General features: G+C 44.9%; 1 protein-coding gene across 3 annotated transcripts in view; it reads right to left on the bottom strand.

The window, feature by feature from the left end:
* dock1 (dedicator of cytokinesis 1) overlaps window positions 1-13683 on the bottom strand; it is an 85915-nt gene extending 72232 nt beyond the window's left edge. Inside the window, exons 1-12 of one of the 3 annotated variants that reach the window (XM_058060986.2) lie at window positions 13468-13681; window positions 4658-4741; window positions 4555-4595; window positions 4391-4446; window positions 3730-3826; window positions 3501-3649; window positions 3291-3426; window positions 3059-3216; window positions 2918-2999; window positions 2259-2394; window positions 1141-1213; window positions 49-128 (exon numbers count right to left, since the gene is read on the bottom strand). In XM_058060986.2, the coding sequence (XP_057916969.2) occupies window positions 49-128; window positions 1141-1213; window positions 2259-2394; window positions 2918-2999; window positions 3059-3216; window positions 3291-3426; window positions 3501-3649; window positions 3730-3826; window positions 4391-4446; window positions 4555-4595; window positions 4658-4741; window positions 13468-13510 (1135 nt within the window). In that variant the 5' untranslated portion in view covers window positions 13511-13681. Of the gene's footprint in view, window positions 1-48; window positions 189-1140; window positions 1214-2258; window positions 2395-2917; window positions 3000-3058; window positions 3217-3290; window positions 3427-3500; window positions 3650-3729; window positions 3827-4390; window positions 4447-4554; window positions 4596-4657; window positions 4742-13467 lie in introns of all 3 variants that reach the window. The other 2 variants (XM_058060983.2, XM_058060987.2) reach the window with 2 other exon arrangements.
* Between the last annotated feature and the right edge of the window lie 1519 nt (window positions 13684-15202).

Raw genomic sequence — 15202 nt, forward strand, 5'->3', positions numbered from 1 at the left:
GGTCCCCATGCCGCAGTCTGGACACCCCTATCCTCGGACATACAGTACCTTGGCCCTTGTGATTGACCTCTTTGGCCGTAATGACTTTGTTGATGACGGTCTGCAGGAAGTCGTTCTCGCCCGCCACCCTGGGTGAAAAACGGGAGATGTTGAGCTGCTTATGGAGCACGGCGTCGTCCAACGCCAGCCTGCAGTGAGCACGCACGCACGTACACACACAAAAACAGGCATACAAGGAAGGAGGAAGAGATGGAAGGGGAGGCGATACAGGCGGGTGATGGTCGTGATGAAAAAGGTTGGAAGGGAGGGAAAGACACAACCGGGGGGGGGGGGGGGGGGGGGGGTAATGCAAGTACGACGACACACACAAAGTCACTCGTTGGGAAGGAAGACAAGACGTACACAAAAGACATTATAGTTTAGGAAGTGAGGCCCGGTTGGCAGCTACAGCGCTAAGTATCAAAACCAACACTGTCAGATGTGATGTGAGCTGGGAGAGGAACAAGTGCGGCCGTGATGGAATGGGACAAAGAAGATGGCAAATTGGAGGAGCTGCACCAAGTTGAGACACCATGTCAGACAAGATGAAGCTGGTAGTTCCAGAAAATGAGCCCACGTCTTGTGGCACATTTAACACACATTGTGGCCCCGGCATAACCAGGTATAGAAAAAGGATGGATGGATAAAAATGATAAAAAGCAGATGACTTGAGTTACACGACAGCTTTCACCACGTCAATCAATCCCCAAACCATCGGTGGATGGGATTAGCCACTTGTCTAATTCCCATGCTTTTCGTAACCGGGATCAAACAGTTAACTCAAGGTCATCTGCCAGCCTGACAGGCAGAACATGGAGCACTTGTAATTATGCAGAAAATCACGTTAAGTAAAAGGTTACTCTTCCCGTCCTACGAGAATGGCAGCAGTTAATGAGATTGCCTTAATTGAGTCAGCGGGGGGACACACGAGCGTAACTGTCTTCAGGCCCTCGCTAATCAGGCGTCAAAGACTTGTGAGGGAATGCAACGGACGAGTCTCAGGCATCCGGAATATAGTCAAATAGTGAAAATAAAAGTAAGGCAAGGGGGGGGTGGTTATGTTGTCCCCGTCTTACAAGAAAGCTGTGGTTGTGGACTTACGGCTGGAACGGGATAAAGTGCTGCTTGTCCTCGTCGTCCATTTTGCCCGTGATGATGTCAGTGACATCCATTACTGCGGGGGGGGGACAAGGAGAGCATTATGATAACATCGTCAGGGCCCTCGGACAGTGCACTGATACAAATAACTGTCTGTGTGGCGGGGGGGGGGGTGAAAGACACCATGAACACACTTTCCAGGTACGTCAGTCTTGGAAACGCCCAACCGAGGCTAATGCCTACAAATGAATCCCCAAATGAGTATTTCCTTATGAAGTGGAGAGGGACATTTATTGACGAGTGACGAGCCCCAGTAACAGGGGCACGGTGTTTCTAACGGTGGATACCACGATTCGATGACGACTGCATTTTCCATTCTTTTGAAGGGTGGCACTGATCATGACGATAAGCTGCTGTCATTCACCTTCCCGCCAGGAGATTGAGTTAGAAAGCCACAGGCACGATGCCAATCTAATTAGTTTACAAAACGACTGGCCGCTGGCCAACATGACATTCAGCCAACTGTTTTTTACAGGACATCTCTCAATCACAGCAGGAGCTTCAAACTGGGTATGGATGATATTGTGATAATGGTAATTGTGCTACTAATTATGGACCGATTTTCGATAAATTCTACTTTTTTTTAAAATGTATTATTAAAATCTAACATAATTGTGTAATGTCACAGTTGAGCCACTAGATGCTACTCAAGTGAAGTGTACTATATTAGCTACGAATCGCGGGGCGTCACCAACACATGCGCCATTCCGAGTCGCGGTGTCAAAACAACTACACACAACAACTAACCAACAATTATCTGTATGTGAACTCTGTATGTGAAAAATGGTAAAGCATGCTGGGAAATGGAAAGTGCTACCAGTGACGCTACACTATATACTGGAGATCGGCTCTGTTAAGAAAAAACACTCGCCTTTGTGCCTTCATTCATATTCACGTCTGCCTGCGAACTGCTAGCACTCCGCGTAGCCCCGCCTCCATGAAGAGGCTTTTACACGTATGTCAATTTATCAAGGGCTCATAATTACCAACCTTTTTGGTTTTTTTATTGTTCCATAAATCGATATATCCATTATCATGACGGGCCTAGCAGTGAACCTCACCTGCCACTCCAAAGGGTCTCCTCAGCCCCGACGTCAGCTTCTTTGTGTTATTGTCTCGCAGCTCCATGCGGCCCACTCGCACAATTTGGCACACGAAGCTGATCTTCTCACGCTTCAAGTCTTCACTGCCCAAATCCTGAGGAAGAGGAGAGAACTCGGCAATTAGGCCTGGCAGGTCACTGGTTCACACCTGTCAACATTTGCATTATAAAGTAAGGGATATGTTCCGGAAAAAGAGGCCAAAAGGCATAGAAAAATATGCATGTGGAGCCATTCCTCATCTGTTGCAGATCATTGGTTCCAGACAAGACAGAGATAATATAATAGAATATTTATAAATAGAATAGTTCCATAATTACAGCATTGCAAACCATCTAAACATGGTTTTGACCATTAATAAAGCCCGGCAGATGTGAACTAACACCCCTATAGTCACCTTTAAACTTGTACACTCAATCTATAATCAATGACGTGACTGACACCTAGAGACCAAGGTCTATGGTCCATATGGTCTATGATATAATATAACATAACAATAACATACACACCGGAGCAGCAGTCGGACACTCTATCTGCTAAACTGCTAATAGCACTCAGCTAAGTGTGATGCAATTAAGTTTTGTATCAAACATAATGTCTGAATAGAAACACACACTTACGGTGAAGACAGCCCGAAGGTTGTGAAGCTGGTCGATGTCCTTCACTAGACCCGAGCTGGACCATTTTACCAGGTAGTTCTCACTGTGGCAAAAAAGCATGAAAAAAAAGTATTTTCACTGCCAATAAAAAAGTTTCCTCACCTGATGAATTTGCACTCCACCGGGTCGTAGAGTGACATGAGGACTTCCGCATCCTCTCCAATCTTGCACACCACGTTCTTGAGCGTCACGAAGAGGGCGAACGCTGGGGTGGAGGCAAACTTGGCCTGCCTGTTCAAATCGATGTTCTGCCTCTGAGACTGGAGGAGGGACAGAGTAGAAAAGGTCACAGGAACACAGACTGAGCGTCATCCTCTGGATGCTCCATCTCCACCTTCTCCTCTTGGATCCGGTCCTCGATTTGTTTGGAGGCCGTCTCGTGTGCTCGGAACAGGCTGATAGTGCTGGTGAGCTCGGGGTCCAAAATGTTCCCATCTTTGTCCCGGACTACCAGGTCAAGATCCAAGTACCTGGAACCAAAATATATGAACTGTGGCTTTCCCTTCTTTATTCAATGCTGCTCAGCACAGTCCGAGACCCTGACTTGTTGCCGTAGTCGATCTTGGAGGTGACTTTCTGCTTCAGCTCGGAGAGTTCATCCTGGGGCAGTGTGCCGGAGAGGATTTGGGAGCGCCATTCAATGAGGTCGTAGATCATGTCCCGGACGGAGTTGAACATCTCACGTTTGTCGCCCTGACACGGAGCGACAAAGATGTGTTCTGAAACTCTGATGCTTTTCACACCGCCGATGTTCTCCTCTGCACTGTACTCACCACGTAAAGGTCCCTCCATATCGAGGCCCACTCTCGCAGCGTCGTGGTGACCTCCTGAACCAGAGGCAGCTCGGTGGGGATGACCGTCTCCTTTTGCCTGCGGCGCCAATACACAAAATAAGGTCAAGTGCAGGAGTCAGCATCCTCTCGCTCTGGCCTTTCTCATGTTGATATCGAGAGGAAAGAGCATTGGCGTACATACAGATGGTGCTATTTGATGCTAGTTACAAGTTACAAGGATGCACTTCAAATTGTGAAAAGGGACTCATCTGGCAGCTTCATTAGGCATCGTGCCATTACAGAACAATGGAGAGGAAAGAATATGCACGACCGATTAATCGGCCCATTATACCTACAATTCCATACGATTCAATTTGACTCGATTCAATCAATCAGTATCAGAGAAAAAGCATGGTATCGATATCGGCTAATGTGCTATCTGTTGTAGTATGCAACAATACATCTAAAAGGATCGTATTTGAACGTGCCAAATTGCTAGCCAACAACATCAGTGAATATTATGTCATTGTGAATGAATATTGTAAATTGCAGCACGGTGACCGAGTGGTTAGCATGAAGGCCACACAGTCAGGAGATTGGGAAGCAATATATCCCATTTTGTGCTTTGTCATAGAGACTTTGTCAGAGTCAACATACTGACCCGCTGCCCTCGACTGTGGCCTCCTTCAGGTGGATATAGCATGCTGGAAAAATGCCCTGCAAAAGGGAAAAGGGGATAAAAGGTTACCACAGACATGTTTGAGTGTCACCAGGTCAGAACTCGGCCGTGGCCGCCTGCAACAAAGGTGTGAACCCGGTACTGACCTTCCTGGATTTCCTCCTCAGCCTATGCCCTCTGTACCAGTCTAAAGAGAGAAAGCATATTACAGGATGTCTAGAAGAAGACAATAAAAACAGAGGTGCTTACGCTCATATGTCTCCAGTATGTGTACGGTGTCTCCAATCTGCAGTGACAGCTCCTCCTCTCCACGGGCATCATAGTTGTAGATTGCTGAAAAAGACAAACAAAAGAAGGGGGGGGGGGGGGTATTACAAGAAGAAAGAGGCATTAAGCGCTGTTTGTACATCCACCCACACTGATGATGTAACCATCAACATAAGTATTTCTACCATGTTGTGAGAAAAACCCAAACACCAAAGGCGGCGGGAAGTAAAGAGCCCAATAAAATCCTTACTGCCACCGGATGTTCTCTGGTGAGAAGGTGATCATACCGTTAGAGCTCAACCGGCCGTGACTGATACCCTTTATAACAACAGCCGACACGGGTTGCACGCGCGGGCGATATGTGAGGCGCTCGTGTTAACAAGCCGAGTGTGTAATCATGAAATTCATTTGCATGCGAGGCTACATGTCCTCCTCTAAGACAAACTTTATCTTCTGCTTTGTTGTTGGACACATCAGAGTTCAAGTTGTCATGGAGGTCAATTATCTGAAAGTTTCCGCTGGATGGAGTCGAGATTAACTCATTCACTGCCAAAGACGTGTATCCATGTCTTTTGCTTTTTTTTCGCAGGACCGAGAGATCAACGTCTTATGCATCTCGGGTGTGAATTTCAGACTTGTAGGCAACGTATTTCTGTCCCAGCAGGTGGCAGCAGTTCTACTGTCCTCCAATTGGCAACAAAAGCTAGGAAATGCAAACATCGGTAAATAGATGAATATTTTGTGTTATGGTGCATTCATTCAATCCATGCAAACTTTTTACGACACAACCTCTGAAAAGAATCGGAATCGAGTACTGTTAGGAACAGGAATCCCTCAAATTCAAACAATGCCCAACCCTATTGGGTGAATATGTTATCAAAGAATAAGCTCGAATGTGTTTGTGATCCCTCAAACAATCCAAGCAGAGAACTCACTAGACCGCCGGCCATGTGCTGATAAATGAACAAAGCACCCCCCCCCACCACGCTTCCCCTGCAGGAAACACACTGCCGTGTTTCAAGTACACAAAAGGTAGCAACACGGGTTGAGGGTCACAAAACAAACACAAAAAAAGGGATTACCGTGAGCCATCAGAGGGTAGCCACTTTACAGCAGGGCGCACTCAATTATGCCATCACTGATAGCAGAAATAGAAATGTGTTTGTTTAAGTGGCTCGCTTGCTCAGCCCAAATGGCCCATAAAGCACAACATAAAGCACCACATTTCACAGGGGAATGAAAACCACTGGCATCCATTAAACCTAAAGCGGAGGACGAAAAACATCAAACCATGACCAGCCTGACAGGTGAGGAAGTGGACTATGTATTTCTGCGGGGTGGGGTGCATGTTCATTTGAAGGGACCAGTTTGGAGGGGGGCTAGGAAGGGGTCATCATTACCAGACCTAGCCCCTTATATAAGACTCTCACAGACGAAGCCAGAGAGGAATGTGGCAGCACGACGACGACACCCACTCGCTACAATTATCCAAACACGCCGCCGATTGTAATTCCACACTCAATTATAAACCACTTTAATCCACGCAGCCACCGATAGCGTGTCATTACGCAACGCTGATGAAGGACACGTAGCGACATCGATAACGTTCAATAAAGCAGTCAGTTTGTTCTCATTTCTAAACAACTACAGAAACTTCTTTCTCTTTGGGCTTTTCCCTTCTGGGGTCGCCACAGCCAATCAATCTCCTCCATCCAGCCTTGTCTCTCTCACACCAACCACCCTCATGTCCTCCTTCACTACATCCATAAAGCTCCTCTTTGGTCTTCCTCTACGCCTCCTACCTGGCAGCATCCTTCTACCAATATATTGACTATCTCTCCTCTGGACATGTCCCAACCATCTCAGTCTGGCCTGAAGGACTTTATCTCCAAGGCCTCTAACATGGAATGTCCCTCTGATGTACTCCTTCCTGATCCTATCCATCCTGGTCACTCCCAATGTCAACCTCAGCATCCTCATCTCTGCTACCTCCAGTTCCACTAGCATTTCTGCGGGACATTATTTATTTGCATTTTTGTAGTAGGTCCTTAAAATACAGAAGGTACACCAACAATGAAAAATGAAGCACGTAGAGCACAGATGCTAAAATATTCAGCTACCTCAAATAATAAACTACTTCTGTTTCTGGGCCCGCTGTTTACTTTAGTGAATGTGCTTGCGATGAGCATTTGTTTCTGCTACTAGAGTGAAATTGCCAAAATTTCATAAGCAATGAATCAATCAAACTCCATCACAGGAATAACCGACTTACACCGTAAGTCCACAAGTACCTTAACCATCTTACTTAGGGTTAAGCCATCAAGATTCCTACACTTCATCAAAAAAGGCAACATCATTTTTCAAACGAGTAAGCTTTGAAAGCCTGATGGGTCTTAATGAGGCCTTTCAGTCTAGAGCTTCATTTGGAGTCACTGAACTCACAGCCTGCTTCCTCCTCTGGAGCCAATTCTAACAAGGGTGCATTTCAGAAAAAGCAGAGATAATGTCATTGAGCTTAAGTGAGCAAAAATAAATAATCTCTTGCATTCCCACCTTCCCTTTGCACCGAAGCCAGCAGGAAATAGTACCACAGCACAATAGATGAGCCGTTCCAGTAAGGCAGGAAAGGAAACGGTGATGTTGTGCAGGAAGATGAACAATGTGTCATTTGTGGGTGAAAGAAAAAGTTGAGCAGGGTGTGCAAGAAGCTGGTAGCGCAAACCACCACAGAGAAGACATCAAATAGACTTCACAGCCCAACGTCCTCTTTGGTTTCATTTGGAATCTTGCATGTTTGCAGCAGCTCTGCACAGCAAACCTCATTGGCTTTAAATAGAGTAGCCTTCACAATGACTCATTTACACCAAAGCGTATGTGTCGCGCTACTTGCCAAGTCTAAATAACCACCTACTCTTTTATTATTATTGCCTCGACTAAGCTTGATTACCTACTTAGAGATTTGGATTTTTTTTTTCCCCACCAAATTTTCTTGATAGAAAGGCCTTTGAAAACATGCACGTACCATATGTCATCTTATTTAGCTCCACTTATTTCATTGACTGCCAAAGATGTCTATAGATGTCTTTTGCTTTTTTCACGGGCGCTACAGATCAAAGTCTTACATCCATCCATCTTCTATGCCGCTTATCCTCACTCGGTTTTATGCATCTTGTGTGTGAATTTCACACATTTAGGCAATGTATTTCTGTCCCGGTATGGGACAACAGTTCTATTTTTCTCCATATCGGCAGCAACAGCTTGGATACGAAGAAGACAGAAGTTGGTGAATTGCACGCTGAGAGAGTAAAATGGCCACAAAGGCAACTAACACTGGCAGTTTGTCTGGCTGTATGTATAGGGGTGACGCTGGTGCCGGGAGGGTCGCAATCGCGATTGGTAAGGGAAGACGTTGTTGTTGACAATAGTACCAAGCTAGCCGTTCGGTGCTACAGCGGAGCTCTACATCAAGCCCACAAGCTAAATCTACAAATAAATGTAGCTATTTTGTCATCAAAATATTTTCTCCCGGTGTTTTTGTTGTCTCATACAACAACCGAAGTACTGTTGAGATGTTGGAGGTGTCACTAAAACAAAAACACAAGGACAATGTAGTCACCCATGTAATTCCAACTGCATATGCTATTTTGTTTATGCAGACATGGAGCAAACGGCGAGAGCTGATATTATTACACAGAGCTCACCTCTGTGTAATTACACAAAGCATTCACAACCCCACTTTGGGAAACTAGGTTCTACAAGGTTCTGTTAGAAATCAATATTTTTTGGTGTCCACAGCAATAATGAAGTCCTAATTTCATCTACGTCCTCCACATTGTCAAAGTTGTTTGGGAACTCTAGTGTCCACACAGATTATCCAAATGTACACAGCAGGAAGAAGCTAATTATTCATGGCCCTGCGTGTTATCTTCGGCGCGAGGAATGATAACAAGCATAATCACCCTCAAATACATGAATAAACTTGGGCTAATGCCTTCACAAAGTGAGCCATGCAACATAACATGTGGTGACGTCAGACGCGAAGCAGCCAGGGCATCGTGCTGCCAACGCACGCCCGCAGGCGACTGTGAAGTCACAGTGAAGCGCAAGTGAAAGCCGCAACATCAGGACGTTGATCCGATGATCAACATAGATGTATCTCAACAGATCATAACACTTTAGGACTACCCGAGCTCTTTAACCTTCCTGCAAATACGCTTTTAATCCTCACAAGCACACTCACAAACATCATCACAAAAGTGTTTCCAGAGTGTGCACACGTTCGAGGGGACCTATTACGTGTTTTCCAGTTTTCTGACCTGCAGTAGAAATGTTGGTTAGTTGGTTGCAGTAGAAGTGTTGCTTAGGTCCGATGCCTTTCCAGTGTTACTTACAGTCAGTCACAATTTATCAGTATCCTAACTGTGTTTGATTGAGTGTGCATACAGGGAGCGTCTCACTGATGTCTGTTGTCCCGGAAAAAAACGTGTAAGGAAGGCATTATCGCTACCGACGTTGTGCCAAGATCTACGTTACCACTCTGAGCCCATACACAAAAAGTCAGGGGTTTCCAGCCAGCAGCTCATGATCCTAACCACTTTTAAGTAGTTAAGGAAGTCGGCATGCCAACTTAAATCCAAGAAGGAAATCCAGCTGGAATAGGTGTGGAAGATCTAGAAAGCTTGTGTGCCGCTGCTCCGTAGGAGTCCATAACTCCTAAGTCCATAAAGGTCCCCTTTAATACACTAATCAAAAAGCAGCCACACCGAAAGACCGTCTCTCACACCCACAACGACTGACACCTCCATCAGAAGTCTGATAAAAAATACAAAAATTAAAACCCCCGAGACAAACGCGACAATAACACAGACTTAAGTCGATAGGATTTATTTACGACCCCAATTGCCTGAGAAGTGCTGAGCCCGTTGATTCCCTTCACTTTGTTGTCATGCAGAATAAATATGTTGCAGAGAAGAAAGATGACCAAACTCACGGGACTTTAATAACCAGCTCTTTATGTTGCAATGATAGCCTTGTCTTGTGAAGAGATTAGTGCTTAGCCTATAGGAGAAGGCGGGTCATCTGGCATCGGCCACCCCAGTGGCAGCCATATTGGAAGATTAAAGTCAAACAAATTGCTGGCACTTGCTAGTAGTTAAAATATACTTATGGATAAGCAGAAGCTGTAGCTGCTCCATAAGAGTCCACAACTCAATACAAAGGGCCGAAAATATGAGCATAAAAGGTCCCCTTTAAGGACACAAGGTCTTGGCGTTTTGTGTGCCTTCATGAAAGCGTGCTAAACGGGCTGCCAAATGGAAGCTGACAGTCTGAAGGCTGGGATGTATCACTCTCATCCAGCCCCTATCTAAATTATGTAATAACGTATGTCGTCAACGTCGGTGAACTGCGTTTCACACTGACGTGCTGCACGCCATTAGCCATCTGTCAAGCCGGAGCAGGAAGCACGGCGGGGCACCTTTCACAGAGAGACAATGCCAGGCCTGTTTGGATCAATACTGGCGGGGGTTGGGTTTGGGAGGTTACCATCATACCAGGTTCCTCTTTGCTGCTTTTGCTTCGTCAAAAAGCAGAATTGTTGCAGCCAAACTAAATGCAACTTGCAACTGCAACTTCATGTCAATCAAAGGGTTTCGTCTTTAGCTCTTTGCTAAAAGGGCTCTCCTTTTGCTAGATCGCCATTTTTCAGACAATCACAGAAGGTGGCGCGTCGCTAACGGCCGCTGAAGGTGTCAAGATGACAAGTTGCAAGCTATGACAGCAGCTGTGTGACGCCTCCTATATATTTATTATTATACATGTAACCGATGCCGGGAGTCGAACCCTTTACAGCACACAGCTTCACAGCCGGAGTGAGAGAAAATAGTCATCCACATCTAATTAAATGCAAATGTAATCCATTTTGCTTCGCATCCTTGATTTTATTTAGTAATCATATACAATCAATTTATTTTAGTTTGGCTTCAGGGTCAAAGTTGGCTAGTGTTTACATTAGGGGTGCCTAACCCTTTTCCACCAAGGGCTGCATTATGAAAATCAAAACAAAGGGCCCACTTGGATGTGTTTGTGTATTTTTACATTCTGTACAAAAAAAATACTTTAATGTAATATTATTTTAAGGAATTCGCGAGCAGAGGCCTATATAAACGATTTTTCAACCCGACCGCTTGCTCCCAAAGACATCTTCATACGTCTTTTATGTTTTTTTTGTACGAGAGGTGATGATGCAACTCTACGATAGAAGAGAAGTGCATTTTATAAGAGCACTCCCTGCATCTTTGCCCTGTGAAAGACCTCTATGCAGCAATCACAACTCTGATGACAGATGAAGTCTAAGCTTTCTTTTGGTATATGTGATGCTTATATAGAGCCAGAACACAATATTCTGTGTGCCTTGAAAAATCAGTCAAAATCATCCAAAATGGTTGGTACCAAGAGGGGCGGCTTTTTCAAAAATGGCTGGGATTTAATGAGTTACTACTGGAAATATTATCAATAAATATTAATATGATAATATGACAACTGGGATAGGCTCCAGCACCCCCCGCGACCCTTGTGAGAATAAGCGTTAGAAAATGAAGCTCAAGATCTCATTTCCAAGGGTGACCTGGCCAAGAGGTGAACAGCCCACATCCTAATAAATACAGAAAGACAATCATTTACAGTCAGACCATTAAAACCACAAGCACTGCTCATAGCTTTCCTCGCTGCATAGTGTGTCAAATAGAAGTAAAAGCTTTGACTGAGACCAGTTCTGACATTTTCAGTTCAGTCTGTCCCATTCAGTGGGGGCAGCATAAGAAAAAGCTCCTTTGCCAACTCACTTCTGACTCTGGGTACATTTAGATGATGAATTTCAGCTTCTCGTTACGTCTAGAGCCGGTGTGTGAGCTCAAGGAGGTTGGAGACCACTGATGGAAGACACATGGCTGGAGTTTGTGTGCCAACCAACACTGTGTTTTAATCGCTACCACATTTTGGTAGCTGACTGCACACCCCAGATGTTTTTCTTGGGTGAAGGGCAAAGGCGGGGTTCACTAATGACTGATAGTCTTCGGGGGAAAGACGACGCGCCGCTGTTGGATGCGTCACCGTCTACCGATCTGGACCAAATGAGCGCTGTCTCAGGTTATCGGTCCGTCAAGCCTGCAGACAACCGTAAGCGTGCTTTGGACAAGTTGGATAGTAAAGAAAATACTTCCTGGGTTACAACTAGGAAGAACAATACCAACAGGAATGTGAATCAGTGGTTTCCAGTCCCAGAACTCTGAAGGGCTGGCATGTTAGGTTAATTGGAGGCCGCAAGGAAACATCAAAACAGACAACACAGCCACATGCTCATGTCCTGGACGACTTGACGAAAACATGACATTAGATTACATTACCCTTCACACTGCATGGAGACCAGACAGCCGACATGCCATGGCTGAGATCAAGTGAAAACAGGATATCCTCTCATTCCTTGTGGAAGTGGTGAGTTAGCTCAGTAGCTTGCTATGCTAGCGGCGGCTGTCTGTTATGTCCTTGCAGTCATTCTGTAGCCTGCGCCATATGATGTAAACATAGAATAATAGGAATGTAAATTTAACTGTGTTATTTTAACTATAAGTATAATTAATTAAATCCTATTTCACAGATATTCACTGGAACTAATTAGCGCCAATAAATGAGAAAACTCACCAAGAAGCAACAGCAGAAAGTTCTTTTCCTTTTCCTGTATTTTAAAGCCTCCATGAAGATGATATGCCTATGCATCATGGCCGACTGTGTGATGGCATTATCTAGTCTCCCTGCCCAAAAGCCATTGCCACAGATAGATTGTAGTCATGTGGGATTATATAGCTTTTCTAATACTACAATGCATAATACTCTAGTTACCTTTTTAACGCCATGACAGGGACATCATTAGCATTTTCCCAGATTACGCTAGGCAAACAAGTTTACTCAAGCACTATAATACCCACTGAAGTAGATTTTTGCTGTAAGAATGACACATAATCGGCAACAGCATTAGGGACAAGTGCACAATATGACATCGAAAAATTTGCCTTTACTAAATACAACGATTGTTGTATTGTTGACTGTTGGTTGCAGTTGTGCAGAGTGGTTTCTAATACTGTGCTTAGACAACATAGGAAACAACTCTAGTTGAATAGTTGAACGTAGGGGTGGGAAACTTTCAAAACTTGCATTATTATATTATTATATGTATATGTGCATTACATGTCACTACTTTGCACATTTGTCACCGTTTTCCCAAATGCAAAGGGCGGATTTAGACGTTTGTTTCCATGTTTATGTGCTAAGACTAAGAGTGCTGCCTAAAGCTAGCTCCGGAGAGTTGTGGTAGTTTCAAACGTGAGAACCAACACCGAGTCTTGTTGAGGGAAGACAAAGAGAAGTGGAACAATCACCTCAACCCGCAAAGAGGAAAAGTGAGACCACAGTAAGCAGACGTGGTGTAAAGTGGAGTAAAAGTTGTGTCCAAGTTGGGATCACAGAGGCCCATCCATAAACACAGGAAACAGCAGCTAGGCGCGCCTCGAGCTATTCCCAGCGTCTCCCTTCAGACATTCCAACTTCGGGAATTCCACCGCAAAACTGTCTGACAACTTTGCCCCCAAATTCAACATTGTCCAGCACCGACAAATCCGATTCATGTTAGAACAGGAGCGGCCGGCCGCGTTCAGGCTTCACAGTCCTTCTCCAAACTTGTTCAATCTGAGAGCTAAACGACGCTAACGATGGAGCGGATGTTTATTTGGTCAACTTACCAACGCCGTACTTTTCCTTCTTGGTGGGCACCCAGCGAGACATCCTCCGACCTGCTCCGGTTTCCACAAGGCCCCGGTAGGAGACGTTAGCGCTCACAAATGCCGGACTTTTTTGCTTCACTTTTGGCTGAGAGTTGTGGCGCTACTCGGGGCAGCCATCTTTTTTTCTGCCACTGACAGAAGGCTCCACCAGGGGGACCGAGGGAACCGACTCCCCACCCTCACCCCTACCCTCACCCCTACCCTCACCAAAGGGAACTTCCACTGCTGCCATACCTCGAATGCAAAAACGTCACAGACGGGGGGGTGTCCCGACTTTTTCAGCGAGGGCCACATGGTGAAAAATGAAATGATGCAACTTTGCCACTTTGATATTTTGAAAAGCAACACGCATCCGGAAACTTGCACCCAGGAGTTACGTGATACACCTGAATACACCATTCCACAAAAGCTAGCTCACCATAGCAGTTTGCTAGTTTTGATATTCGAAATGTCCATTATTTGACTGGAATCCTTCCAGGTTTCCACCGACTAATTGGAACACCAATATGAATTAAATCTTCAGGATGCACAAAATAATCATTCACACCTACTTATTTGTTGATATGATACACAGAGCAGTCTCCTCACGCCTTGGAGGATTCAGGCACACTCGTAATTGTGAATGTTAGAGATAATTGTTTTTTCATTTATATTCAAGTCCCCCATGACAATTGACGTACCCCACCACCCCACGTACTCATCTCCACAACCCCAGATGGCTAAATGTTTTTTTGCTGCTTTTTATATTTCCTCATAAAAACAAGATCCAATCTTTATGCACTGTTGCAAAAAAAACATCTTTACAGGCGTTAATATATGAGGGGAGATTAATTAAAGCAGTAAACTGTTAATTAGAAAACTTACACAATGAATACATCACTTGGAATTTATAACCATTCCACTGTTACATAAGATATTTATTGGCACAAAGAGAAGCACTGGTTTGTGTTTTCAAAACTTCATGACTTCATGAACTTATTGAAATCAAAGCAGCGGAGGGCGCCGCTGCAGCCACACTGTCCCTCCTAAAACAAAAAAGCTTTTGATTGTAATTTTATTTAGTATTTTTGCATCATCTCATTCATCTTGCATGTTGAGCCTCCACAATTTTCCAAGTTATTCCGGCCGCTGTCCATCTACTGAGAAACACAGATTTCCCTTGTCCTGAAAAGTGGTTTTATGAATGTTTTAGTGTTCTTGCCTGTAGATTGAAGCTAAACTTGGACATATCTATGGAGGCGCATCATGTGGATCGCTGCAGTTCACAAGCTGATTCTTCAGGCAGTCACATGGTCCAGATGGACGCCCTGGGATAGATGAGCCACATCAGCCGCGGATCACAAGATCACAAGACGGGGATTCAGCTAAGCGAGGGGGGGTTGAGGGGTAATTTTGTTGTAAGGAAGTCATGGCGTTACATTTATAATATCATCATAGGCGCTATTATCATATGAAAATGAGAATGTCCCACTTTTACAATCAAGAATAACTTGCCATCAAAAATAAAGTTGCATCAACAAGTGTTTGTTTTTGAGTCACGCTAGCCCCCCCCCCCAGCCCCCTGCATCTTGCCATCCTCCTCCCTTGTCGTGTATGATGAGCCGTTGTGCTCACTAGCTCCTTTGTTTCCCCAAGCATCCCTCACACTGACACCGACCACGACGAGAGACAGCACCCAATGGAAGGAGACAGC

The sequence above is a fragment of the Doryrhamphus excisus genome, unplaced genomic scaffold (genome assembly GCF_037039965.1).
Source record: "Doryrhamphus excisus strain RoL-2023G ecotype Guam unplaced genomic scaffold, RoL_Dexc_Guam_v1.1 HiC_scaffold_24, whole genome shotgun sequence".
Classification (NCBI taxonomy): domain Eukaryota; kingdom Metazoa; phylum Chordata; class Actinopteri; order Syngnathiformes; family Syngnathidae; genus Doryrhamphus; species Doryrhamphus excisus.